Source organism: Sminthopsis crassicaudata, chromosome 1 (genome assembly GCF_048593235.1).
Source record: "Sminthopsis crassicaudata isolate SCR6 chromosome 1, ASM4859323v1, whole genome shotgun sequence".
Lineage (NCBI taxonomy): Eukaryota > Metazoa > Chordata > Mammalia > Dasyuromorphia > Dasyuridae > Sminthopsis > Sminthopsis crassicaudata.
In genome coordinates, this window is record NC_133617.1 from 372,957,783 (window position 1) to 372,984,227 (window position 26,445).

The 26,445-nt window shown below is 34.5% G+C and overlaps 1 protein-coding gene across 2 annotated transcripts in view; it reads right to left on the bottom strand.

The window, feature by feature from the left end:
- Positions 1 to 26,445, bottom strand: part of MYO5B (myosin VB) — a 500,991-nt gene that overhangs the window by 4,764 nt on the left and 469,782 nt on the right. For both annotated transcript variants that reach the window (XM_074279362.1, XM_074279363.1), the window contains 8 exons: positions 22,246 to 22,339; positions 19,372 to 19,515; positions 15,380 to 15,531; positions 12,905 to 12,994; positions 10,468 to 10,618; positions 8,068 to 8,353; positions 3,784 to 3,958; positions 3,169 to 3,249 (listed from right to left, as the gene is read on the bottom strand). In XM_074279362.1, the coding sequence (XP_074135463.1) occupies positions 3,169 to 3,249; positions 3,784 to 3,958; positions 8,068 to 8,353; positions 10,468 to 10,618; positions 12,905 to 12,994; positions 15,380 to 15,531; positions 19,372 to 19,515; positions 22,246 to 22,339 (1,173 nt within the window). The remainder of the gene's footprint in view (positions 1 to 3,168; positions 3,250 to 3,783; positions 3,959 to 8,067; positions 8,354 to 10,467; positions 10,619 to 12,904; positions 12,995 to 15,379; positions 15,532 to 19,371; positions 19,516 to 22,245; positions 22,340 to 26,445) is intronic.

Below are 26,445 nucleotides of genomic sequence, written 5' to 3' on the forward strand. Positions count from 1 at the left end.
TATTGTTACTACTACTCCTAGTAGTTCTATTACTAGTACTATTAGTTCTGTTACTACTGATTCTATTACTATTACTACTAGTAGTAGTACTACTAGTTTTATTACTATTGCTACTACTAGTACTAATAAAAGATACTGAACAATTTGCTTTATATAAATATGACAAAAAGATAACTTTGAGATAGATCTTGACACAGCAGAGGTATATACAAGTTATAATATCCCATACAGGAAGCATAATGTACATGTATGCACAATACTCCTAAGAAGTACATTGATGGAACACTTTATAATTTATTTTTATATTATGACAATATTTAAATAAAAATTTGACTACTCAAATACAATAAAAAGCACTGCTATTCAGATTCCTACTTACCAAGATGAAATTGAAAAGACGGAGGGCAGCATTTAAATTGTTTTTAACAAGCATAACATGATAACCAATAGGATCAAGTCCAGGATTCTGCACCTTAAAAAAGCTATATGGACAACTTGTAGAATGAATGAACTGGAATATCATTGTGTCATTTAAAAAGTGGGAAAACTTATATGAACTTGGAGTAACAGGAAAAAAAGGAGGACAATTTATGCAATAATTATAACACAATAAAGACAATCAAATTTGAAAGGCTTTAAGAACACTGATCAATTCGGTGACTACCTATAACTCCAGAGGAGAAATGTGGAAACATTACTCCCCTCTGACCAGATATGTAGTAGTATCAAGGTAAGGTAAGAATTTGTTGGTTTGACCATAATATTTGTTATATTGTTTGGTTTTTTGTTGTATTTTTGTTCTTTTTTTTTCTTTCTTTGGGGAGAGGGGAGAGAAAATAAATGCTTTTTAATTTAAGAAGTTTTAAAAAAGAACATAAGCAAGACTAAAGAAACTCGCATACGGTTTTGAGGATGGGATGACTAATGGGGTAAATGGGCCAACATTTTAAGAATTATGTTAATAGGTATCTTTTTTGTGTAAATTTTATGCTTATAATTTAAAATACATATCTATTATTTAACAGGAACCTTGAAAGGGATAATTTAATAAAAATGAATAATCACTTGAACTCATACATTTATCAAGTTCAGATTTCTGACTGTTGTAAGCTCTTTCCTACTTATAATTACTTTACAGCAGAGCTTACTTGAAATTATCTTAAAAGGATGAAGTTAGAGTAAAAATATATAGTGATTACTTGGTTTGTACTTAAATAAGGAGAAAGTAGACCACCAATGGAAGCAACCTTGACAGAAAGACCTGTGCTATGGATGAATGAGAATGATGCAAAATCTGCCTCTAGAGATCTTCAGGAAGGGTTAACCCCTTCTTACATAGATGTTTATAGGTGGTTAGTCATCTTTGTAGAAGAATGGACCCTCCCAAGATTCAAGTGCTGCGAGCATATAGGGATCAGCATTATTGCTGACTGCCATCTTAACTGGCTCCTTTCCTATCAGTGCAATTTGTCCTGCTTTCCACTGATAATTGTGTTTAATCAGATTCTGCCTCATTTCTGGTGTTTTAAATTCAGTGGAACTTTTCCTTTGGTTCAGCATCTTTTAGTAAATCACCTAAGATATTCCAAAGTTAGTTTATCCTTTCACTGTGGCTATTGATCCAATGGATAACACATTGAACTTAGAGTTAGATCTGAGTTCAAATTTGGTGGCAGACACTAACTCCCTAGTAAGTCATTTAACCTTTGTCTGCTTAGTTTTCTTATCTGTAAAATCTGGATAATCATAGCATCTACTACCCAGAATTATGAAGATAAATTGAGGCAATATCTATAATGAACTTTGCAAATCATAAAGAGCTACATAAATGATATTTATCATCACTATCACTACCACTACCACTACCAGCAGCAACACCATCATCATCACTGGCTTTCCTTAAAATGGAAAACTATAATCATCTAAATTTCTGAGGACTCTTGTTATGTGTTGGGAATAGTTGCCCAAGAGCAGTTTAATGGGACTAGCTTTTTGTAAACAAAACAAAACACAAAATTATGTATTTTCTCTCAAGTTTGGAACATTTCCTTTTCTCTGACCTGAATATATTTTCAAATTGTTGCTGTTAATCCTACTGATAAAGCTATCTTCAAAAATCTAGACTTTTCACCATGTCTTTCCAACTCTTTAATACCTAGAGAAGTTATAGGATTGTTTTATTTTTCCACATGTATATTTGAGGAAGCCATATGTACTCAATATGTTTCCATACAGCCACTAAATGAGGTTGTCAATGCTTTTTGAAAATTTGTGAGATTAGCTGATTATCTGTTTGTAAGTGAATGGATTGTGATTACTTAAACTTTTTGAACTTTTTTTTCAATTGTAAAATTGAGATAATAGCTATAAATTGCTATATAATTATAAATAAATTATAGCTATAAATAGCTATGATACCCTTCAAGGACTTTGTGGGGCTCAAATGAGATTATTTAATGTGAAATGTTTTGCAAACTCTAGTGCTTTCTAAAAATTTAAGTTATTATGATTTCTTCTGAGCCGAACAAGAAGACTGGAAGGCTATTTATATTTTATAAATGAGATATTGAGAATAAAAGGAATTAAGTGACTTGCCCATGGTCACACATTCAATAAGTATCACTGGATAGGATTGTAACTTTAGTCTCTCAACTCCAAATTGAATGCTCTTTTAAATATACCATAATGCCTGTGACATCACACATACATAAATGAAGCATTTCCCCATTCCAAATTATGGATGTCAGTGTTTTAAGCCAGTATTTAATAAAATAAATATTAGCATATATACATTTCTACAAACATATGTTTATGCATATGAAATTATTTTCCCTTATTTTTCCTCTTATAGTATAATGTTGTTGGGTGTGGTTATATAACTTTATTATATTCCAGTAATAAATAAAATAGCTTATGATGATTTTATGCCTCTAAAATCAGAGAGAAATAGACAGTTCAGGAGACTGTTCAGGTATTGCCAATCCACATTATGCACTTCATTTTTTCTAACAAAGACAGCCATTTCAAAGGGAACAAGGCCCTAGAATGTGTCATCTAACCATCTTCTGTCTTTAAACTAGTGTTTCTTAGCAAGTAAGGTGAATAATACTTTCAATTCCAGTTCAGATACAACCTTTTTATAAAGCTGCTAAACATTCTCAAACTTACCTGAATTGTTCGTATGAAGGCTACTGTCACTCGTTCCTCAAATTCATTCAAGGGAGTGTAAAGATTGAGGATTTTGACAATCTGTTGCAATAAAAAGAAATGTTGGTCACAAAAAGTTAACCCTATCTGAACCTGTAGAAAATCTCAAAGAATGGACTTCAGTCAAATATTGAATTCAGACCCAAATTAGGAATGGACAATATAGTCTGGGCTGAACCTGACTCCTATCAATACAATTTTCACACAAAATGCAACCCTCAATCTGTCTTCCCCAAATACCATTTATTTTTATGCAAATGGATGTTTTTTGGAGGCAAATTTTTTTTATTAATTAAAAGGTTGTAAACATTTATTTGGAGTTCTCTTTCAACCCAACTTTTAAAAATTAAAACAATTCCATACTTTCTGATCTAGAATGTTTTGGCAACATAGTATTGAAGTTCATGTACTTTGTAATAGTTCTATCTTCTCCAGCCCTGGGACTTTTGCAGTTAATGAGTTTTAAAGGCAAGAATTGCAAACTTTTGAAAACAGAACTGCTAGCATCCAGACTTTTACCTAAACTAAGGCAGCTCTGCTAGAGTGTAGGAGAAGGAGCCTATGGCAATCCCATACCTGCTGTGTACTGAGGGAGGTACATAAGGTGCAAATGGCCTCAGCATCTTCAGGAGTTTTCTTTTTTAACTGCAGGAGCTGTGCTGCATGGATCAAAGGTTCCATTGTCTCTGCTGCTCCACTTTGGTGGAGATTCTTCCCACGAAGCCACTCTTCAAGCTGGCTTATATTATACCTAGATGCATAAATCAAAAATAAATAACGGAAGTAGTGCAGTATATGGAAGCTGGGGCTTGGGGGTCTTTGGAGGTCTAATCTATCTCTAGACACTTACCAACTATATGACCCTGTATAAGTCAGTTTAACCAAATTGTTTTGCCTTTGCTTCCTTAACTGTAAAATAGGGATAGACAAAATATCTACCTCACAGTGATGTTATGAGGATTAAATGGCGTGATATTTGTAAAGTACTTAGTATAGTACCTGGCAAATAATAGGTGCTTAATAAATGCTTCCTTCCTCCCTCCCTCCCTTTATTCTTTCCTTCCTTCCTTTCCTGTTTCTCTTCCTCCCTCCCTCCTTTCCTTCCTTCTTTCCTTCCTTCCTTCTCTTCCTCCATTTGAAGGTAAGTTTTTTGAGGCTTATCTTGCTTCTGTTTTTATCCTTAAACTATGTCCACATAAGTTAAATATATATATATATGTATATATAATATACATGAAAAAAGAAATCCTTTATTTATTGAATCTAATCACCCATCTATAAGTAAATGAAAAAAAGAAATGTACTTCAATTTTTGCAAGTCTGGCCTGATTTTGTGAATTTTGATTGATGCATATTTTTAGGAACACATCTGTCATTTACAATGATGCATACTTCTAATGGCTAGTCTAAAACTGAAATCATTAATAAATCAGTACATGTGTAAGGGAAGGTCTCATAAGCTCTAAATTATTGTACATCAAGTTCTTTTCTCATATGAAGCCTTTTTAAATCATTCATTCATTTTGACTTAGTTGTAGGCAGCAGGTATTTTTCTCATCTGCTTTTTTTCACTCTGCATTATTTCCTTCTACCGTACTTATTTCTATGTATTTATATTCTTCACATCTGTCTTTTTTTTTTTTTTTTGATCCAGTCCTACTATGGAGGAAGAGGCTGTAGAAATTTTCTCCATTGATTATATAGGTAACTCACTTGTAACTTAAAGCCTTAGAAAGTTACTCAGACCCATAATGCATTGTTGGAGGAGTTGTGAACTGATCCAATGATTCTAGAGAGCAATATGGAATATGCCCAAATGGAAATCAAATTGTGTATAACTTTGATTCAACAATACCACTACTGGGTCTATAAGAGATCATAAAAAAGATAAAGGGCCTACATATATCAAAATATTTATAGCAGCTCTTGTTGTGAAGGCAAAAAGTTTGTAATTGAGGAAAATGAACATATTTGGGGAATGGCTGAATAAATTGTGGAATATGAATGTAATGGAATACTATGGTTAAGAAATGACAAACAGACAGATTTTTGAAAAACATGAAAATGCTTACATAAACTGATAAAAAATTAAGTGGGGAGAACCAGAAGAATATTGTATATATATCAGCAGCACTGTGCAATAATCAACTATGAACGACTTAACTCTTTATAGCAATACAATGATCCAAGACAATTCTAAAGGATTGATGGGAAATGCTATCTAGAGCCTCAGAAAGAACTGGTGGAGTCTGAATGTAGGCCAAAGAAAACTATTTTCACTTTCTTTATTGTCATGTATGTGTGCATGCATCATGCTTTTGGCTTGTTTCTTCTTTCACAACATGACTAATATGGAAAGATATTTTACATGACTGCACATGCACAATGTATATAAAATTGTTTACTGTCTTAGGGAGGAGGATAGTGAAGGAAGGAAGGAAAAAATTTGTAATTCAAAATTTTAAAAAAGTGAATGTTGAAAACTATTTTTACATGTAAATTAGTAATTAAAAATATTTTCCCCACAATACCAAGGGGTTAAGTGACTTGTCTATAACTGCACCACAAAAAGGCCTTAAACTATCTTCCTGAGTCAAAAATTTGCTTTCTATTCACTATAACACAAAACTTCTTACATGCCAAAATTTGATCAGCTATCCATTAATTAATGGATATAGGAATTGTTTCTTTTTTTGCCCTCCAAATTGAATAAAGCTGTTAAGAATATTTTGTGAACAGACAGTCTTTCTCCCTCTTTGAATAATACCCTTAGAATATATGGGATCAATGGGTCAAAGACATGTATTATATGTTACCTACCAAACTAGTACAATATTTGTTAAGTATCTACTATATTCAAGATGTTATGTTAACCTCTAGGGATAAAAGACAAAAAATGAAAAACAAAGAGAGTCTCTGTCCAAGGAATTTAAGTTCTAGGAATGTAATCATTAAAAAAATTATACCAAATTCATAATTTTACTTGTCACATAAAAATGCCTATTTTTAGAAACCTCCAAAAATAAAATTTATTGTTTTAAGCTAAATCCTATCTATATTACAGACTCGTATCATTTTATATTTTCTCTTTTATTTTTTTCATTTTCTCATTTAAGTTTTCTTCTTAAGAGATTAATGTTAAGTTGTTGTTTTTAAATTTGAGAGCTATTAATCCCTTTAATCAATAATCTATTGGAGAACTAGTCCTCTTATTATGAATTTATGCCAGTTGTTTATATATTTTGAATGTCAGATTTATATCAGAAATTGTTTGCAAGTTTGATTTTATTAATGAGGTTTTTTCCTTTTAATTATGGATGTATTGTCTTTTGTTGTATAAGGCTTCCATGTTTATATATTTCAATTCATTTGCATTACCTCCTATAATTTTAAAAATTTATTAAATATATATGGACATTTTTTCTTCTGCACAATTATGATTGATAGATATGGCACTGTTTCCTTACAGTTTTTTAAAAATAAAGATTCTCTACTTGAACTTTTTAACAGTCTCTGTGGCAATAAGAGGCTCTGATCCCTCCACTTTCCCCCCTCCATATTGCTGTCCAAGCAATCTAATAATTTTTATTGAAAATTGATTCCTTTTCTAGTCTGGAATATATATCACATTACTATGCTATTTACTTTTAGTTCCAATTCTCAAATACCCATTCTTTTCTAATCTATTTTTAAATTTTAAAATCTGGAACCAGATGATTGTGATCATTAGTGCTTTGTGGAAATCATTTGAGATCTAGGAGAGTGAGGCTCTTTCTTCCCCAAGATTTTTCATAATTTTCCTAATATTCCTGTTTATTTATTCTTCTGTATACATTTTGTTGTCACTTGATCAAATTCTTTTTTTTAATTAAAGCTTTTTATTTTTCAAAACATATGCGTGGATAATTATGTGACATTACCCTTGCAAAACCTTATGTTCCAATTCCCCCCCACTTCTTCTCCTAGATGTCAAGTAGTACAATATATGTTAAACATGGTAGAAATATATGTTAAATCCAATGTATGCATACATATTTATACAATTATTTTGCTGCACAAGAAAAATCAAATCAGACCAGAAAAAAATGAGAAATAAAATAAGATGCAATCAAACAACAACAAAAAGAGTGAAAATGCTATGTTGTGATCCACATTCAGTTCCCACAGTTCTCTCTCTGGGTGTAGATGGCTCTCTTCATCACAAGATCATTGGAACTGGTCTGAATCATCTCATTGTTGAAAAGAGCCACGTCCATCAGAATTGATCATTGTATAATTTTATTGTTGCCGTGTATGAAGATCTCCTGGTTCTGCTCATTTCATTCAGCAACTTGATCAGATTCTAATGAAATTGTCCACTGATGTCTCAATTGGCATTATATTATATCTACAAACTAATTTGAAAAATAGTTCCATCTTCTTGGTATTGATTCATTCTATATATATATATATATATATACATATATATACATATATATATATATATATATATATATATATATATATATATATATATATATATATGTATATATATGTATATATATATATATATATATATGTATATATATGTATATATATATATATATATAAACTCTTCAATTACTTAATTTTTAATGTTTTCCTAAATCTATTTTATATTTATATTATATGCCACCTAAATGTCAAACAGTTTCCCAGCTCTGTGGTATTCTAGTTTTCTTTTTTAGGGATAAAGCATCTAAGCATAGTACCTCACTCACAGGAGGGATTTAAATTTTGCTGAATTGAGTTAAAGTTTCTGCTCTGTGGTTCTAGTTTTTGTGATATCAGTTATTGCTGTGTACACTCTGGACACCTTCCTCCTAACCCCCCTTAACTCACCGGAGTTGCATGCCTGTGCTCCAAGAACAGACATCCTTCCTGAGCAGAAGGTTGTTGAGGGCTACAGCATTGATCATATAGAAGAGCTGCTTAAACACTTGCTGTATGATCTCAGGATCAAGGCCCTGATCACACATCACACTGTGAAAGGAATTCATCTGGCGTATGATGGCATCGAGGCTGTAGGAATTTTCCCCGTCCACCATGCTGGAAGATCGTTTCCTGTAGCCTGTTGGCTTTACTCCAGACAAACCCTGAATGCTTTCATTTTCCAACATGGCGGACACTAGGAAGAAAATAGCAAATGGGCTCAAAGATTTTCCCTATGAAACAAGATGTTAATTTTTATATCACCCACATGTTCCAGTTACTCTTGAGTTTTGATATGGGACAAAGCTCCTTAACCTTTTTCCACTCATGACTCTATTTCATTCAAGAAATTTTTACATGATCCCAGGTATTTAGGTAAATAAAATAGGTGTACAAATCAAACATTTACTGATAATAAATCCTAATTTCGTGTCCCCCATATTTTTAGTTATGATACCCCATATGGGGTCATGACCCATAGTTTAAGAAGTTGGGACATGAGGTAACAGAAAAATACCCAGGGGAAAAAATTATAAATGGGGATAATGATAGCCTCTAAAACCCAGAATTGTGATAATAAAACAAGATATTTGTAAAGAGCTAAGAAACTTTAAAATGTTATACAAATGTTTGCTATCAATATTATTTTAACATCTTACTCTTCCTTGGCTTGGAATTTTTTAGCCAAGAATCTCCAAGAATTTAAAAGGACTAAGAAGTGAGCTCTAGAAAAAGCTCCAAGGATAAAGAGAATACTATATAATGTGAAGTAAACCTTTTAAATAACCTTCTAGCCTTTAGGTCACCATATTTTGGGGTGGGAGGAGAATGAGAAAATAGCTGAGAGGGATAAGAAAGAAGATGCTTTAGAAGCATCTGGGGCAAATTATTCAATTGGTAATTCTGTTCCCCTGAGAAATAGACTAGACAGGAATTTTGCTATAATATAGCTTATTATAATGAAGAATATGGATGGATACTTTTAGGAACTCCTTGTCCATGGAACTCAAAACATTTTCATTTCATTTCATGGAAGCATGACCTGGACCCCCTAAAAAAAGATAAGACTCCCAGCTATTAATTTCTGTACCTTTGTACTGCCTGAGTAAATGGGCTTGAGTGAGGAATGAAAATGACAGCATGTAGAACAAAGACCTGGAGTCTAAGAAATTTTTTTTTTCTCTTTTTACTTGAAAGTGGATTTCAATATGAAAATATTTAAAGAGTAATAGAAAATCTTTAATTTTATAGTTTGTGTTCAAAAGCTTATATAAATGTCAATTGATTTGGATTTATGTAACCAAAATTTGTAACACAAGAAAGTAGTGAAAGTTCTTGTTATCTTTCACATATTTGTAAATATCAAATTATATCAGTTTGCCACAAACTAATTTGAAGAGTAATCAAAGACTAAAATGAAAGAAAACAAAAACCTTTAGGAATAATGGAATTTCTTTTTTAAAAAATTGAAAGTTACTTAGTATCCCAAGGTAATATGTAAACAAACCTTTATGCTGCTCAATGAGTTGTGTCTAGTTCCTATAACAACTGTTAAGTGGCATGAGTTGTACAGCATTCACTTTATTGTACATGAATTTTATGTAGGTTTTGTTCATTATTTTTGCTATACCTTTAAGCAGAGGGTTAGCAGAGGGATGAACCTCAATTATTATGCTTATTTTAAAAATAAGTTGACAGAACTCTGTCTTCAGAAAAGCCAGCAGCATTTTTTTATTTACTTTAGGTAAGTTTTAACCTAAGTCTTTAATATCATCCAGGACTCTTTCTATTAAATCACTTTATTAAGGAACACAACTCCTGGGGCAACTGTCTCTTGAGTGACTAGTATAGCCATTCCTCATCAGACTAACAAGGAAGGAAAATGTTTATCTTTGGATATGTAGATCTTTCAGACAGATAATTTTGTGCTCTCTAACAGGGTAATGAACATTTCATCTCCTTTCTACACAAGTGACATGGATCAAGGTACATTGTGTTTCTTTCTCATACTTCAAAATATAACCATATACAAGAATCTAATACCAGGCAATTATTAATCCTGTTAGGAGTTTATAAAGTTTTTGCTTTTTAAGAAAAATTCTATCTGCACTTTGAAAAGGGAGCATTGAAGCAAAGACTCCAAACCCTCAAAGAAGTCAGGTTGATTTGCTTAGAAAAAACTAACTTTCTCTGGGGATTCTCCCCATTTCTGTTGTAAAAGCTTTTCTGAGGGGGTGGCAATATGGAGCAAGCTATCTTTGCCTCCCTTCCAAACCTCACAATCATATGAATTGTTTAATATCCACTTACCTATCATTGGTTGTAACATGCCCTCTGCGATCTTAATGAGCTGCTGGTAAATCTGGATGGAGAGATCACTTAAGACTTGGCGGTATTCAGTGAGGTCAAAGTTTTTAAGACAGTGTTCATTCTGTTTGGGGGTGTTTTGGGTCATGAAGCCCTGGTAGGAGAAAATACATTGGGAAAGTTCATCTTTCTGCCAGGGACAGGATGACGGTTAGCTCTTTGCCCTTTGGACCATGGCTGTCTCAGAGAGTCCCTCATTCCTTAGTTCCATACTTGTGAAAAACAACCAGCTATACTATTCCATTGTTAGCATTTGGATGCTGTTCATGTAACATATAAAAGAACTAATATGAAAAAAAATTAGAATTTCATCTGGAAGGGACTAGAAGGTAAACCTTTAGTTTACCTCATTTTTATAGAGATGAAGAAACAATGGCACAGAGGATTTAAATGACCTACCCCAAATTGCAGAGCTGGCAAAGTTGGGGAATAGAACCCAAGTAAGCCGACATGTTAAATGCTAGTTCTTAAGTACAAAAAATCACAGGATCATAGATTTAAAGCTATTACTGATTTCAGGAATCATTCTAGTCCAGTCCCTTCATTGATAAATAAGAGACATGAACTGGCTTCTTCCAGGTCACAAAGTTATTAATTAGTCGAGGCTTTCTGATTCCATCCCTGGCATGCTTTGCACAAGAAATTCTAGATATTTTTGTTTTGGTGAAGCTGAAAATACCTCTGAACTACTATTTCATACTCGGGCCATCAGACATTGTTAATATGTGTTCTTCTTCCGGACAATTTGGGTGGGAGATTCCATCTTGTCCAGAGGCTTCTCAGGAAAGCCCTAAAAGAGTGGGTTAGCATACTTTCCTGCCCATTTTTAAAAGTTTTAATTTGCTCCAAGAGGTTATAATCTAGAGATCAGTAGATAGGGACACTGTAGCTAAAGGGCCAAATTCAAACCAAAGCCTGTTTTATATGTAGTCTGGAGATAAGGATGATTGTTACACTTTAAAAATTCACTTTATTTTAAAATATAAAAAACATTCTTGACTCACAGAGTATACAAAGCAGGCTGGTGGGTCAGGCCCAGGGACATGCAGATGCTTATTCTTTGTCATCTGGGCTACCTACAATAGATGGAAAGTCTCCTACTCCTACTCTGCATGTGTGTTCTGATCCTCTGCTCATTTAAGGACTGGTCTAGAACTCTGGTTGTGAGTCCAAAGCACATGTGACATCAGAGCGCAGAACTCTACTGGATGTTGCAGTGAAATTTTCCAGCCTTTTCTTGTTAGAGGACAATAAGGTGCAAAAGAACTTTTTTTTCTTAAGGGAAGAAAATAAGGACTTCTAATAAGACCTTGAATTAATGCTGGAAGTGACCTTAGAGATCTATCTCCTCATTTTACAGAGGAAGAAATGGAACCTTAGAGAAAGAAAGTGACTTCCTCAAAGTCATACAATAGTAATGAGCAGAGATAGAATCAAATTGATAAATTTAAATCCAGAGCTCTTCCACAAGCTCTATGATAGGAACAAGCTTCTTTTAGTATTTCATCTTTTCTTTCTAAAACATATTTGAAAATGTGCCCTTTTGAATACAGCCCAAACTAGCCTTGGAACAAATGCAGCTCTTCTGACATGCTGAACAGACAATCTGGGAGAAAATAAGCTGAAGTTAGGTGATGCTTTATTGTGAAGAACACATTTCAGTGACTAAAGGGGGCAGCCAATTTTGCAAAAATCATATACATATACATGTATATATACATATATACACACACACAGACAGAGACATATATATGTGCATATGTATATATTTTTTAAAGTACATGGTAGATTTTGCTAAAGCCTCAGCAGAGGCTAAAAGCCACTAACTAGCTTTAGTGGATGCCAGAAAAGTCATTTATCATCTCAGTGTCTCAGGCAACACTCAAGAATGTAAGGTATAAAACATCTGTCAATCTGCATTGATCAAAAGAATTTCTCTATTGCTTAGTCGCTATGCCAATTTAGACATTTAGATTTAGATAAAAAACTTTTAAGTGCACGTGTGTACACATACACACAGCTTTCTCCAATGCCTTATTGTTGCATGGAAATGAACTTGGGTTTTTAAAGGTTATGCTTGTAGAACATAGTTTCTGTCAGTTTAGAAAGGGTCCAAATATCCTTTTTACCAGTCTAACTAGATTTGGGGAGACTGACCAGTCTTAATGTAGGGCAATGATATTTCTTTATTTTCTTTCTTTCCCTATTTCTTTCATCTTTTCTTCCCCATTTTTCTTTTCCTTCTTCCTTCTTTTTTCCCTCCTCTCCTTCTCCCTCCTCTTTTTCTCCTCTTCTTCCTTTCTTTCTTCTTCCTTCTCTTTCTCCCTCTTCCTCTCTATATTGTTGTATCTGTAAACTGACAATAATGTTTCTCTCTTACCTCATCCCCACTGTACTGCTTCAAGCAATGAAGAAGGCGGCATGTATTGGATAACCAAAAGGATGTCATCTCGAAATCTTCATTGTGCTTCTGGAAGGAAAAATAAAATTTACTGAATGACTGATATCCATCTTTTAATCTTATTATCTAAATAACATTACATTAGATATATTTATCTTATTCTCATATTTTATTCCCTTTTTCATCCTATTGTGCCTGTTTTTCTGGTTTTTACTCTGTTATCCAATAGGGCTTTAATTAGATAATAATGCCCAAGACAATTCCAAAGGATTCATGATGAGAAATGCTGCCTATCTCTGAACTCTGAATGCAGACATAAGCAAACTTTTTTGATTTTCTTTATCTTTCTCTCTCTCTTTTTCAAACACACACACACACACACACACACACACACACACACACACACACACACACACATATGTGCTCATGCACCAAGGCTAATGTGGAAATCTATTTGTAATTTCATTTATATAATTGATGTTATATTGCTTACCTTCTCAAGGGATCATGAAGGAGCCAGAGAGAATTTGGAATTCAAAATTTTAAACAATGAATGCTAATTTTTAAAAATATAATTGGGAAATATTTAATGAAATTTTTAAAAATTATATTTCCAAGTATTTTTCTCATAATTCTGTAAAGTGGGTATATCCTACTCAACTTATAGATAAGGAAAATTTTTTTACACTTAAAAAATGTGTGTATTCCCCAAGATTATGTACTTTGCTCTCTCCATTCTTTCCTAACAATCCCTTTCATTCATATAGCTTCAACCACTGTCTCGATGAAGGTGATGCCTAAACTTCTATTTCCAATCTCACTTCTGGTTCTAGGCCTGCATTTTCAGCTACTAACAGAAAATATCCATCTGGATATACCATCTGCACCTCAAATTCCAAAATCCAGCTAATCAATCTTTTCTAGCAAACCTGTTCTTCCTTCTGACTTCAATATGTCTCTCTGTGACAATGCCATTCACCTAGTCTTGGAGTTATCTTTGATTCTTCCCTCTCTCACGTCTCATAACTTCAAAGTTACTAAGTTTTATTAACTCTATTCTGCCATTCACCTAGTCTTGGAGTTATCTTTGATTCTTCCCTCTCTCACGTCTCATAACTTCAAAGTTACTAAGTTTTATTAACTCTATTCTGCAATTTCTTTCTTCTCTCTAACCTTACTTCTCTTACCCTGGTATAGGTCCTCATTCCTAACCTTCACACACAATTGCAATAGTTCTCCATTAGATCTTCTTGCCTCCATTTTCCCCTTCTTTTGTTTCCTTTAATATGTCTTTCACTTGCCTACCAAAATAATCTTTTCTATAAAGAGATTGCTTGGTTCAAAATTCTTAAGTAGTTCTCTATGGTCATCTATGTAAGTTCAAATTTCTTAGCATGACATTCAAAGTCCTCTATAGTTGGGGCCACCCTCTTTCCAACCTTAGCCACCACACCAAATTTAGCTTCAGCCAAACTAGTCTGCTTTCTGTAAAGAGTAATCCAAACACTTAATGCACCTTTTAATACTTATGACTTCATAATTGAGAATATTTCCTTTCCCTGGGAACATCCTTCTTTCTCTTTGCTTATTAATTAGCCAGAATTTTTTTAAACAATCATCTTTTTAATAATTCATATTTACATAATGCTGTAAAGCTTTAAAAGTTCTTTATATGAATTATTTCAAATGGTCTTCAACACCCAAATCAAATGCTTCTCCTCAATGAAAATTTCCTTAGGGATCCACTATCGATAACAATCTGTGCCTACCCATCCGCCAACCTGACAAAGTACTTTGTTTTGTGATTCATTCATGTATGGTTGTATATTACTCTAACTGTGCCTTGTGTACCATTAGATGGTACCCTTTTTGAGTATTTTTTTGTCTCCCCTACTATCTAGAAGAATGCTCTGCAACCAAATGTGCTTAAAATGTTTGTTGAATACATCAATGAATGGATGAATATATACTTTCATAGACAACAGCATATGTGAAGAATAAAACAGAAGGAGGTGGGAAGGAGAGTTAGAAATCAGGTACTATTTCAGATGGACAAATATCAGAGGAGCAAACAAACTAAAAAGCAGGCATAGAATTGAAGTACAATAATATATGTTCATGATAATGGACATACCATCTCTAAAAGGTCATATTCCTTTCATATCATGTATTTTAGGAAGAAAGTATGTAGTTCACTTCTAGAAAGATTCCCCTTTGAAAGGTTTAAAACTAAATTGCGATACTTCTAGAGGTTTGGTTTCAGCTTACTGAAAGATGAGCTTATGTGGAGTCCTCATTTATCAAGGATGGCGAAAATGTAAGAGGTAGATAGCTGAGTCACTTACCTATGGAGAAGGAGGTTTGTAAGATACTCTCCCTTTCTCTTCTTTCCCTCAGTCTGAGCAGGTTGAGTTCTCTTTATTTCAAATACAAGAATTCCTAACAGTTAGTTACCTTTAGTACTTTCTTGATGCCATTGATGGTTGAGGTGAGCAGGGAATGAACTTTAAGGTCATCATTGACATAATCTGCATGTCTGATACACATGTAGAGGATGTAAGCAGGAAGACATGGAACTGTGCCTGATAGAGTCTGAGGTTTCAGATCTACCAAAAAAAAAACCAACACACAAAACAAAACAAAAAACAAAAAACAAAGGAGTTACTATTAAGAAGAAACCGAGGACGCATAATCTTGGCTCACCATGTAAATAAATGGTGTAACACAAAAGTAGGAACAGCTAGATGGCAGAGTGGACAGAGCACCTGCCCTGGAATCAGGAGGTCCTGAGTTCAAAACTGGCCTCAGACACTTAATATTTCTTAGTTGTGTGACCCTGGGCAAGTCATTTAACCTCAACTATCTTGCAAAAATAAGTAAATAAACAAACAATCAAATAAATAAATAAATAAACAAACGAAGAATAAAACACATTTCAAAAGCAGTTTAAATCTTAAATGGTTAAATTTATGAGAGTAAGGAGTGAAGCAGACAGATCACATCAGTATTCATTTGTTGCTCTCATAACTGCAGCTGGCTTTCCTGAAGAAAGAAACTGAAAGCCATTTTGTATAGAGTCCAGAGCATTTTTTAGACAAGTCAATCTTTTTAATTTGCCCTCTCTCTCCTTACACTGCCTTAGGCACAAGAATTCACATAACAGGCCACTATATTCATGGTAGGATCGATATTTGCCTTAAGGAAGTCTCACCAGTTTTGCTAACTAAAGGTGTTTTTATTTTTGGGGGGGCAAACTTGGATTTCCTAGTAAATGCTATTGTACAGAATTAATTCATCCAGGAATTATTCTGAATTTATTTTTAAACCTTCTCTTTTCACTATTTGGACTGCAATATTCAGGTGTTCTCTTTGGCTCTTCATATCTATTATAGAAGGGTAACCAAGTGTGATCCTCATGGATCCTTGGTGCATCTGTGCATCAAGACAGGAATTTCTAGGTAAAGAAGAGGGTTATATAACCAAAAGGAAAAAAATTAAAGATAAAACTAGAAATTTCTAGAGCATAAAATTACTTTTCTTTTGGCTAGTAACTCTTACACCTACATTCTCTTAATATTTATCATTTCAACTGAAGTTGACATAATCTCCTTTAGCAGATGGAAATAATAACAAACAATAGCAGCTAGATTTTCAAAGTGCCTTCCATATATATGATCTCATTTAATCCTTCCAACAGTTCTGTGAGATTGGTACTACTATTCTTTCCATTTTCCAGATAAAGAAATTGAAACTTAGAAGGGGAAAGTCATCTGCTCAGAGTCATGTAGCTAGTAGGTTATTTGCTCAGGTCATGTAGCCTGGGACAGAATTTGAATCCAGGTCTTCATGTCTCAAAAATACAATTTTCTATCTGCCACATCATGCTACAAGTCTTGCCAAGGCAGTGTGACAAAGGATTCCAACCCCTAAGGTAGTGTGATTCTGCTAGGTACAGGGAAATGCTAAGGATTGATCTTTTCCTCCTTGGATGAAATTGCATTTACTGTTAGTCTTAATGATTTAATAACTATCTACTGTCTTGTGGCAACTTTCACATTATTAATATTTAATGTGTGTTTTTAGTGACCGTCTTACACTTGTTTACTAATGTCTCTTTTTTCTACTTCTCTCTCTATCCCTCCTACTTCACACCTTCCACCCTTATCCCCATCAAGAATCTGATGCAAGACTGAGTGTAAAGTTAACCGTCTAATGTACATTTGTTGCTTAACTGAAGAAAAGATCTTATGGGAGAACTAATTAAATTCCATACATTAATAGGCTAGTGTTTACTCTTCCTACACACTATTCATTTACATGGGACTGTATTATGTTTTCTAAGAACCAAATACAAGTAGGATTCATTTTTAGGGTCCTTTTTTCCCCTTAATTTCACATCATGAATTTAAGAATCCCATATTTTATATTAATGCACCAAACTACCAAGACTGAAGTCTGATAAAATTTTAAAATTAATATTCAGCTTCTATCTATTATCCTATGTTTATTTAGTGACTGATCATTGGGAAAAATCCCTTCATAACAGGTACTAGGCCAGAGTCTAGAGTCTAGCTTTGAGAGGTATATTAAAAACAAAAACAAAACTACAACTAGACTGTAAACTCCTCGTGGACAGATTTGTGTATTGCTGTGTATAACCTTATAAATCCCCACACAACCTAGGAGAATAGATGTCAATGTATCCTTCTGATTGATGGATCGTCTCTGAAACTAGTATAGCACCATCTTCCTTCCCTTCAATTCCTTCCTCCCTCCCTCCCTTTTTTCCTTCCTTCATTCCTTCTCTCTTGAGATCAGGCCTCCTATCTTGTCCAGGTTCTAAGTATAAGGGCCTCTCACATACCCAGTCTGATCATCCCAGGATCTTTGACATTCTCTATTTCCATCCTGGGTTGGTTTGTTCCTCCTTGGGTAACCTGGTGGCTTTTTACTCTTGAAGGACTCATCATATCAGTATCAGTGATAGTATGGGCATGCAACTGTCGTGGAACATCTAGACTGAAGAGATTTGTCATCTCCCTGGTGGTAGAGGTTATAGGAGTACACTACCATGTAGGCCACAGTTAAGACTTTTTAAGACTCTCTCATCTCTCTTATTCATTTTCACAATGAGTAAATAGATATATAAAATTTCCCCTAAGTGCTGTTTTGACTATATCCCATATATTTTGATATGTTGTTTCATTGTTTCCATTCTCTTTAATGAAATTATTTATTTTTTTCCTATGATTTATTCTTTGACAAACTAATTCTTTAGAGCTTGGTTATTTAGTTTCCAATTAATGTTAATCTGTCTGTCCATGGCTCCCTATTGAATGCAAGTTTTCTTGCATTATTATCTAAAAAGGATCTATTTCCTATTTTGGCTTTTCTGTATATTTGGTTGTGAGGATTTTAAGCTCTAACACATGGTTCATTTTTGTATAGGTGTCATGTACCACTGAGAAAAAAATATTCATTTATTTTCCCATTCAATTTTCTTCAGACTTCTGTGATGTCTAACTTTTCTAAAATTCTATTCATCTTAATTTCTTTTTTGTTTATTTTTGGCTAAATTTATCTGGTTATTTGAGAAAATAGAGCTGTTGAATGACTTGCTTGGGAGCTATTTACAATCAGAAGTAGAACTCAAGTTTCCTGATATAGGTTTTCCCCTAAAGTACAAAGTTTTCCAAATTAGCTGCCCATATAACTGTTGTGGAACAAGCCATGACAAGAAGCAGCCAGAGGATATCACTAGGGAGAAAGCCCTTCTAGAGCACTGAAACTAGGATCTGCTTGAGGTTCATTAAAGGGAAAAAGCCTTTTGAAAAGGGCATCCTGTGTGCAAAGTCTTTCCTAAGAAAAAATTTAGAGCTTCTAAAATATATATGTATGTATATATATATAGATAGATATAAATATATATATATATATAAACATAAGCTGAGACTGAAATACATTTGGCCCAGTCTCTTTCCAGTTCTCCATGGGAAATCCTTCTTCTATGTTTGAGAAATTCTAGAGTCTATCTTGCCCTAATTCTTTGAGTCAGGCAGAAACAGATGGAACAGAAGATTCCTGAATAGTTAGTCAGTATGGTATCCACTGATGAATCATTTCATCCCTGCCACTGAAAGCACTTTTACCTCCAAAAGTCAAATATTAACAGCCCAGCTCTGAAATCACAGAGAGATACTCCAGTGGCAGGGATACATCGTATCTGGGCTTTGTACCATCCTAGCCCTATCAGCACAATGCAATTCTAGTCTAAACTCCTCTTCAGTCTAAACCCGAGAACCAACCTTCAAATTCCCACAAGCTTAGGCTTGGATATAATCAGACCCAATGAAGACCAAATTTCCATTTTATCAAATTGTCCCAGAATTTCCAAAGCAGCTGCTAAAGTGAGAGGGTTATAAAACCTTTGTCTAAGGTTGTCTAACCTGTTACCAGATTCCGAATGAGAAGGGGCTCATCTTCTTTGTAGTATTCCAGCATCCCCTGGAAATCCTTCTCCTTTCTTTGGACTGTGACCTGCCTGGTAAGCTCATTCCGCTTTCTCTCACTCTGTGCTAATGCTTGAGCAGCTAAAGAAGGAAGAAAACAACAACAACAACAAAAAACCATTAACTGATGCTATAGGGCCAGTTGGGAAGCTAGTGAGATGATGTTCTTCTTGTTTGTTTGTTGTGTGAGCTTTGTTCTGGAAGAGGTCTTGATGTACAACTGACTTAGCTTTCAGTAAGGTAGGATTGTGCAGTTATCAACCTCTCTTTGTCCTCTAGGTTCATGGGGGTCCACTGGCAAGACATAGGTCAGGACAACTGACGATGGCCCTGAATGCAGTGGGAGAAACCTGGCCTTTTTAAGCTAAAGTCTTTCCCTGGTCTTAATTTGTCTGAGGCAACACATATTCAGTAAAAACTAGGCAGGAACTGAGGCAAAAGATGATCTGGTTTTCCTTGATAAAAGAATCACTTAGGAAGAAAAAACTCTTAACCAGTGAGGGGAAGGAAGATCAGGCTCTCTACTTGACACATTAGGATTTTCAGCTTCCTAGGACAAAATCCTCTGGCTTTTTTCCAAAGAGTCTCCAGCAGTTCACTATGCACAGCCTTCTATTATTCTTAATTAAAAAAAAAAAAAAAAACACTTCACAAGGGCAGGGACAAGGCCAGCTGCCTGCAGGACTTATGACAGCAACTTTAATAACACTCATTGGCTTAGTCTACCTGGGCTTGAAAATTCTACTCTCTCTTCAGGGACATATGCAACATTAGGGATGGTGGCTGGACCTTTAATTACATAGGAAGAATGTACAGGACATTTTTTAGTTCTTTGTTCCCACTTAGGATCACACGAGAGAGAATGGGCTCAATCTGAAGCAAAAGGGGCATTTAGATTAATCAAAGAACCATGGGTGTTATGAGACAGCACTGTGCATATTTTCAGAATTTGATTAATTTCATAAGCATTTAATTGTATTTATTATGAACCATGCACTCTGCTAGTCATTAGGATTTAAAAGTCAGCAAAGTGACCCATGATATCTTTGATATAAGGAATTCTCAATGAGGAAACTCCCTCTACCACAGCACCTACTCATCAACTTATAGAGCTGAGAGGGACATTGAGAAGTTAAATGACTTAAACCAGGTTAACACAGCCAATATGTGTTGGAGTAGATTTTTGAATACAGGTTTCCTGACTCTCAGGCCAGTTCTCCATTTCTAGATACTATGACACAAAGATTAAAAATTTAAAAACAAGCATTATCTTCTCTATAAAGTTGTAATGAACGTTAAGAGGGAACTATTTTTATTGGATACTTCATATAGAGCCTCTAGGGGCAACGGGCTAGACTGGATGATTTCAAAGGTCCAGTCTACCTGTGTTTGAAAATTCTAATGTCTCTATGGAAGATATATAACTTAGGGATGATGGCTGGTCCTTTAATTCCACAAAAAGAAAAGGGGAAATGGGCAAGATACCGTTTAGTTAACAATTTCAACTTCAAAACTAAACATTTAATAATAATCCTTGTCCATGGGACATGGGGATTTCAGAACTGATAGGTGTTGGCTTTCTAGAAGCAATTAGTCAGGAAAAAAATTTCACTTGGCTAGTTATACATAGAAGTATTTGAGATTCCCAAAGGCTGGGTAGGTTTCTGGAAAGACTCATCACATAATTGTGCTTCTTGTATCATAGCAGTCTACAAAAATAAAAATGAAACTAATTGGTTTGAACCAAGGGAAAGAAATGTTGAGGTGTTGACAATGCAAGAGGCTAGCATGAATAAAATGGAGATTCCCAACTAACAAACTTTTACTGACGACCTATTGTGAACAGGGCCAGAAGAGGGCACAAAGATTTATAAGACATGACATAACTACTTTCAACAAATGCATCAATATATAGACAATGGATATAGATAACATAAAAAGATAATATTAGATAATAATATAATTTGATATAGATAATAATGTAAAAGCATAATATGCTAAATTCCCCAAAAGGTAAGATATACTAGAAAGCAGAGACTGAAAATTCATTCTAGCTAGAGCAGTTAGGGAAGGTACTTTTTAGGGGGTAAGAAGAAAGATATGTACAGAGTAGATATAGAAAGAGATATATAGAGATAGGGACTGTAGAGGTGTCATGGAAAGCTACTGAAGTTTTTTGAACAGCTGAGGATATGTTTGGGTAATTAGGTGATACAGTAGATAAAACATAAGGCCTGGAGTCAGGAAGACTCATTCATCTTTCTGAGTTCAAATCTGGCCTCAGACACTCACTAGCTGTATGATTCTGGACAAGTCAATTAACCCTGTTTGCCTCAATTTCCTTATCTATAAAATAAACCAGAGAAGGAAAAGGGCAATCACTCCAGTATCTTTGCCAAGAAAACCCCATGAAATCATAAAGAATTAAACACAACTGAACGACTGAGCAAGAGGAAGCATGTATGTCTAAGTCTTGCTTTTCCTTCAAAATCCAGCTCAGGTATCATGTTCAGGAACTTCTGTCTTATGTCCAAGTGATTTTCCATTCTCAAATTTTCCTAGAGCATTTGTTATGATCTCTTTGCTCTTATTACAATGTATTTTGTAATATATTTTATGGATATGTGTTCGAGGAAAGAAAGAAACAAAACAATAAGATCTTGATAAATAGAAAGAAGAATCAAAAAAGTCAATAGGAAACAAAAATTCACTTTTCCCAGATAAACTTCTCTCAAAACAACTACCCAACCCTAGGCTCTGCTTCTTCTCTCTCCATGCCCAGAACTTCCAACTCTCATTATTATTAAGTACCTTCTAGATCCTGGACTTTCTTCATATAAATCTTCAATTGTTTTTTCAGTTTCTTCTCATTCTTTTCCAGTTTTTCTACCAACTCTTTGAGGTCCTAAAACCAAATGGAAGAAGTTAAGAGGAGAAAGATGTGTAAATCCTGTGTTTTCCAAGAAACAGGCTCATCCAAATCTTGCCAACAGCTGTCTCTGAAGAATAGCAGGTACCATTGGACAGCCAGGAGCCAGTTCCAATTCAGAGTTTCTTTTCAGATTAAAGATTGTACAAATAACTTGACATTCAAACCTCCTGGCAGCCTGACAAATCCCACAGTTTCTCATGTTTCCTTGCCACCCTTGAAGGAAGTACGCACCCAATTTGGGTGTACACAAGAGGTGTATCCTCTAGATCTGGGTGAGGTAGGTGATTTGCACGAGACCAATTAGAACTGGGAGAAAAAGCAAGATGGTGGCTGAGGCTCCACTGTTGCTACAGTCCCATCTGAGTCCTCAGTCCACTGGGAACAAAGTTAACTGAGCAATGACCATAAGGGACCTAGTGCAATTGGGAATGATTTCATTGTTAGTATCAGTTGCTACATTTCCCTATAGTCCATGAAATAAGTGGAGGGAAAGGCTTTTTTCTTCTCTCCCATTTTCAACTGTAATACCAGCTTCCTTCTTTATCCATCTCCCTCTTCCCCACCCCACCCCCAATGAGAATGGGCAGGTACAACAAAGAAAACCTAATAACCCACTAGGAAATTCATTTGCCAACTGAGGACCTGAATCTTCTGGGTGGAAGCTCAAAATAAAGACTGATTTACACCATGCTTTTACTATGGCAGGTGACTCCACTTACGTTTCTATTGCCAAGGGTAACACTTTGTTTGGTTCAAAGGAGAAGTTCTGTTTTAATATGGCCCTGGAGAAATAAGGTTGTTTTACAAATATGTAAACTTGTTTGAATTTCCTGCATCTTCAGCTTTACTCATTTGCCAACTGAGGACTTAGATCCTTTGGATGGAGGCTCATAAAAAAGACTGATTTACACCATGCTTTTACCATGGAAGGTGACTCCACTTAAATTTTTATTGCTGAGGGTAACAATTTGTTTGGTTCAAGGGAGAAGTTCTGTTTTAATGTGGCCCTGGAGAAATGAGGGTGTTTTACAAATTTGTAAAGTGGCTTAAATTTCCTGCATCTTTAGCTTTACGGCTCCAAAATTATTCAATGTCTTCTTATACCCTTTAACCTCTCATTTGAATCATTTGTTAGGTTTTTGATCCTTAGTCATATCTATATTTTTCTCTTCTCCAAATATGAGCAGCTAGGTGTCACAATGAGAAAGCACCAAGCTTGGAGTCAGAAAGATTCATCTTTCTGAATGCAAACCTGGGCTCAGACACTTACTAGCCATGTGACCCCAGGCAAGATACTTAACCTTCTTTATCTCAGTTTCCTCATCTGTAAAATGAGATGGAGAAAGAAATGGAAAACTATTTTAGTATCTTTGTCATGAAAAGTTCTAATGAGATTATGAAGTCAGACATGAATTAAAGAATCAAACCGTATATATATATATATATATATATATATATATATATATATATATATATATATATATATATATATATATATATATATATATACATCAAAATATGTCTTTATATGTATGTGAGTTGCCACTTCTACTCTGTTCATATCCTTTGACCGTTTATCAATTGGAGAATAGCTTGATTTCTTATAAATTAGAGTAAATTCTCTGTATATTTTGGAGATGAGGCCTTTATCAGAACCTTTAACTGTAAAAATGTTTTCCCAATTTGTTACTTCCCTTCTAATCTTGTTAGCATTAGTTTTGTTTATACAAAAGCTTTTTAATTTAATACAATCAAAATTTTCTATTTTGTGATCAATAATGATCTCTAGTTCTCCTTTGGCCACAAATTCCTTCCTTCTCCACAAGACTTGCCACTTCCATTCAACAATGATATGACTCAATTTCTTTCTTTTTAATCAAAGGGAAAAATCCATAACGATATTGCGTGACCTAGATTATTAAACTGATTCTTAACCATGCCACTTAGACAAGAAGCTAAGAATTAGTTAACTTTTTAGAACTTACAATCTGTGGATCACTAGGGGCCTAGTTAAACTTTTTAGCACTAAACTGGACCCTGCTTGGAAATACAGGGTAAGGAAGTGGATGGGAAGGACTAGAGTTTGTAGATAAATATAATTCCTTTCTTTTTCTTAGGCTTCCAACTCATTACTTTAGGAAGTTGTCACCATTTAATTCTACCCTGAAGCAATGGAATTTCCTACTAATCCATATTCCATTTACATTGCTTTTTTTTTTTTGCCAAATCTCTTTATTTTGTCATATACAACACATTCATAAAGGATAAATAGGCCATCCCAGTGAAAGTGTTAGTCCTCAGGGATAATACAGTATGAGAGCCATGTTCTGTCTCCTGGGTCATGCTAGTAGTAGGGGAAAGCCCTCAACTATGAGCCAGAATCAAGGCTATCCTTTAGTCAATCTCTTGAGGCTTATTTCTCATATATATCCAGGGACTTGTGCAAAACATTCCTGCCTCTCTCAGCAGATTCAACATATAACAAGAACAAACTTGTGTAGAATAGGTTTTAAAGTTTTTGAGTATGAAAGTAGCAATTTTAGGAAAAATTTTGTAAATTGCCATGTTACTTTACATAGAGAGTACTACAGTTTGTAGCCTAAATTACTCTAGTTCCCAGGAGGTCTTAACTTCTTCACCAATTTACCTATTTTCTTTTTGGACAGTGTCCTTTTAATTTCTTTCTTCTGGTTCCCAATTCCATGTTTTACTCTTGCAGTTTCTTGCCACTTAGGCCCCAGCAATCAAGTGTCCATCCTCTTAAAGGAGACAGGGACAGTACTGATAAGTGATATTATCATCACAGTAAAGTCCGGGTCAGGATGTAATGTGCTACTCACTGATCAGTAGATCTTTGTGTCCAAAAGGGGATTCTGAGACAAATAGTACAATAGCATTAAATTTTGGGGGTTAGAAGGGATCTTAGCAGCCATTTAAGCTAACATGTAAAAGGAATCCTCACTATACCATACTCAACAAATAGTTGTCTAGCTTTTCTTTTGAACAATTCTAGGAAGGAGAACCTATTCAACTTTTGGACAACTTTAATTGTTACCAAATTTCTATCATAAGTTCTATCCAATACCACTGATTCTGGAACTAACAAAACACTCCTCTACAAGACAATATATTTTGTAATACATTGAAGAGAGTTATCATCTTCCCAGAATTTCTATTCCCTGGGCTAAACCAATTCCTTCAATAAAATGTTATAAAACATGCTGGAATTTTTTCAAATTTCACTACAACAATGATAAAAAATGTTAACTGTGAACATGAACTCCATTATCCTAAATAAAGGATGTTATTGGTCCCCATTTCAAAATAAAATTGACATTGCTGTGCAGTACTTTAAGGTTTTTAAATAATTTTACACATATTGTTTCATATGATCCTTATGGAAAAAACTGAGAGATGAATTACCCATCTGATTGTTAGAAAGAGCTAAACTAGGTCTTCCTGAGTATGAGTCCAATACTCTATTTCTGCACTAAATCACACTGTCTTTCCTTGGGTTTTAGACATGAAACAACTGTTACAAGTCCATAGTGTTTATGCCCCCAAAGCTATTAAACTATGCTTATTCTTTGATTCAGCAATATTGCTACTAGGTCTATACCCAAAAGAGATCAAAGAAAGAAGAAAAAAAATATGTATACACACACACACACATATAAAATGTATAGTAGTTCTTATTGTAGTATCAAAGAATTGGGAATTTAGGGGGTACCCATCAATTGAGGAATGGCTGAACAACTCATGCTATATGACTATGATGGAATAACACTGTGCTGTAAGAAATGGAGATAGTTTAAAAAACTTTGGCAAGATTCGTGTGAATTGATGCAAAATGAAGTGAGCAGAACCAGTAGAACAATTTATACAAATAATCAACTTTAAAACACTTAGGATCACTGATCAACACAATGACTCACCAGAATTCTAAAAACTTCATGATGAAACCTCTCCCTTCCTTCCTTCTCTCCCTCCCTCCATTCCTTCCTTCCTCCCTCCTTCCCTCTCTCTTATCTCCCTCCCTTCTTTCCTTCCTCCTTTCCTTCCACTCTAGTTCATACTGA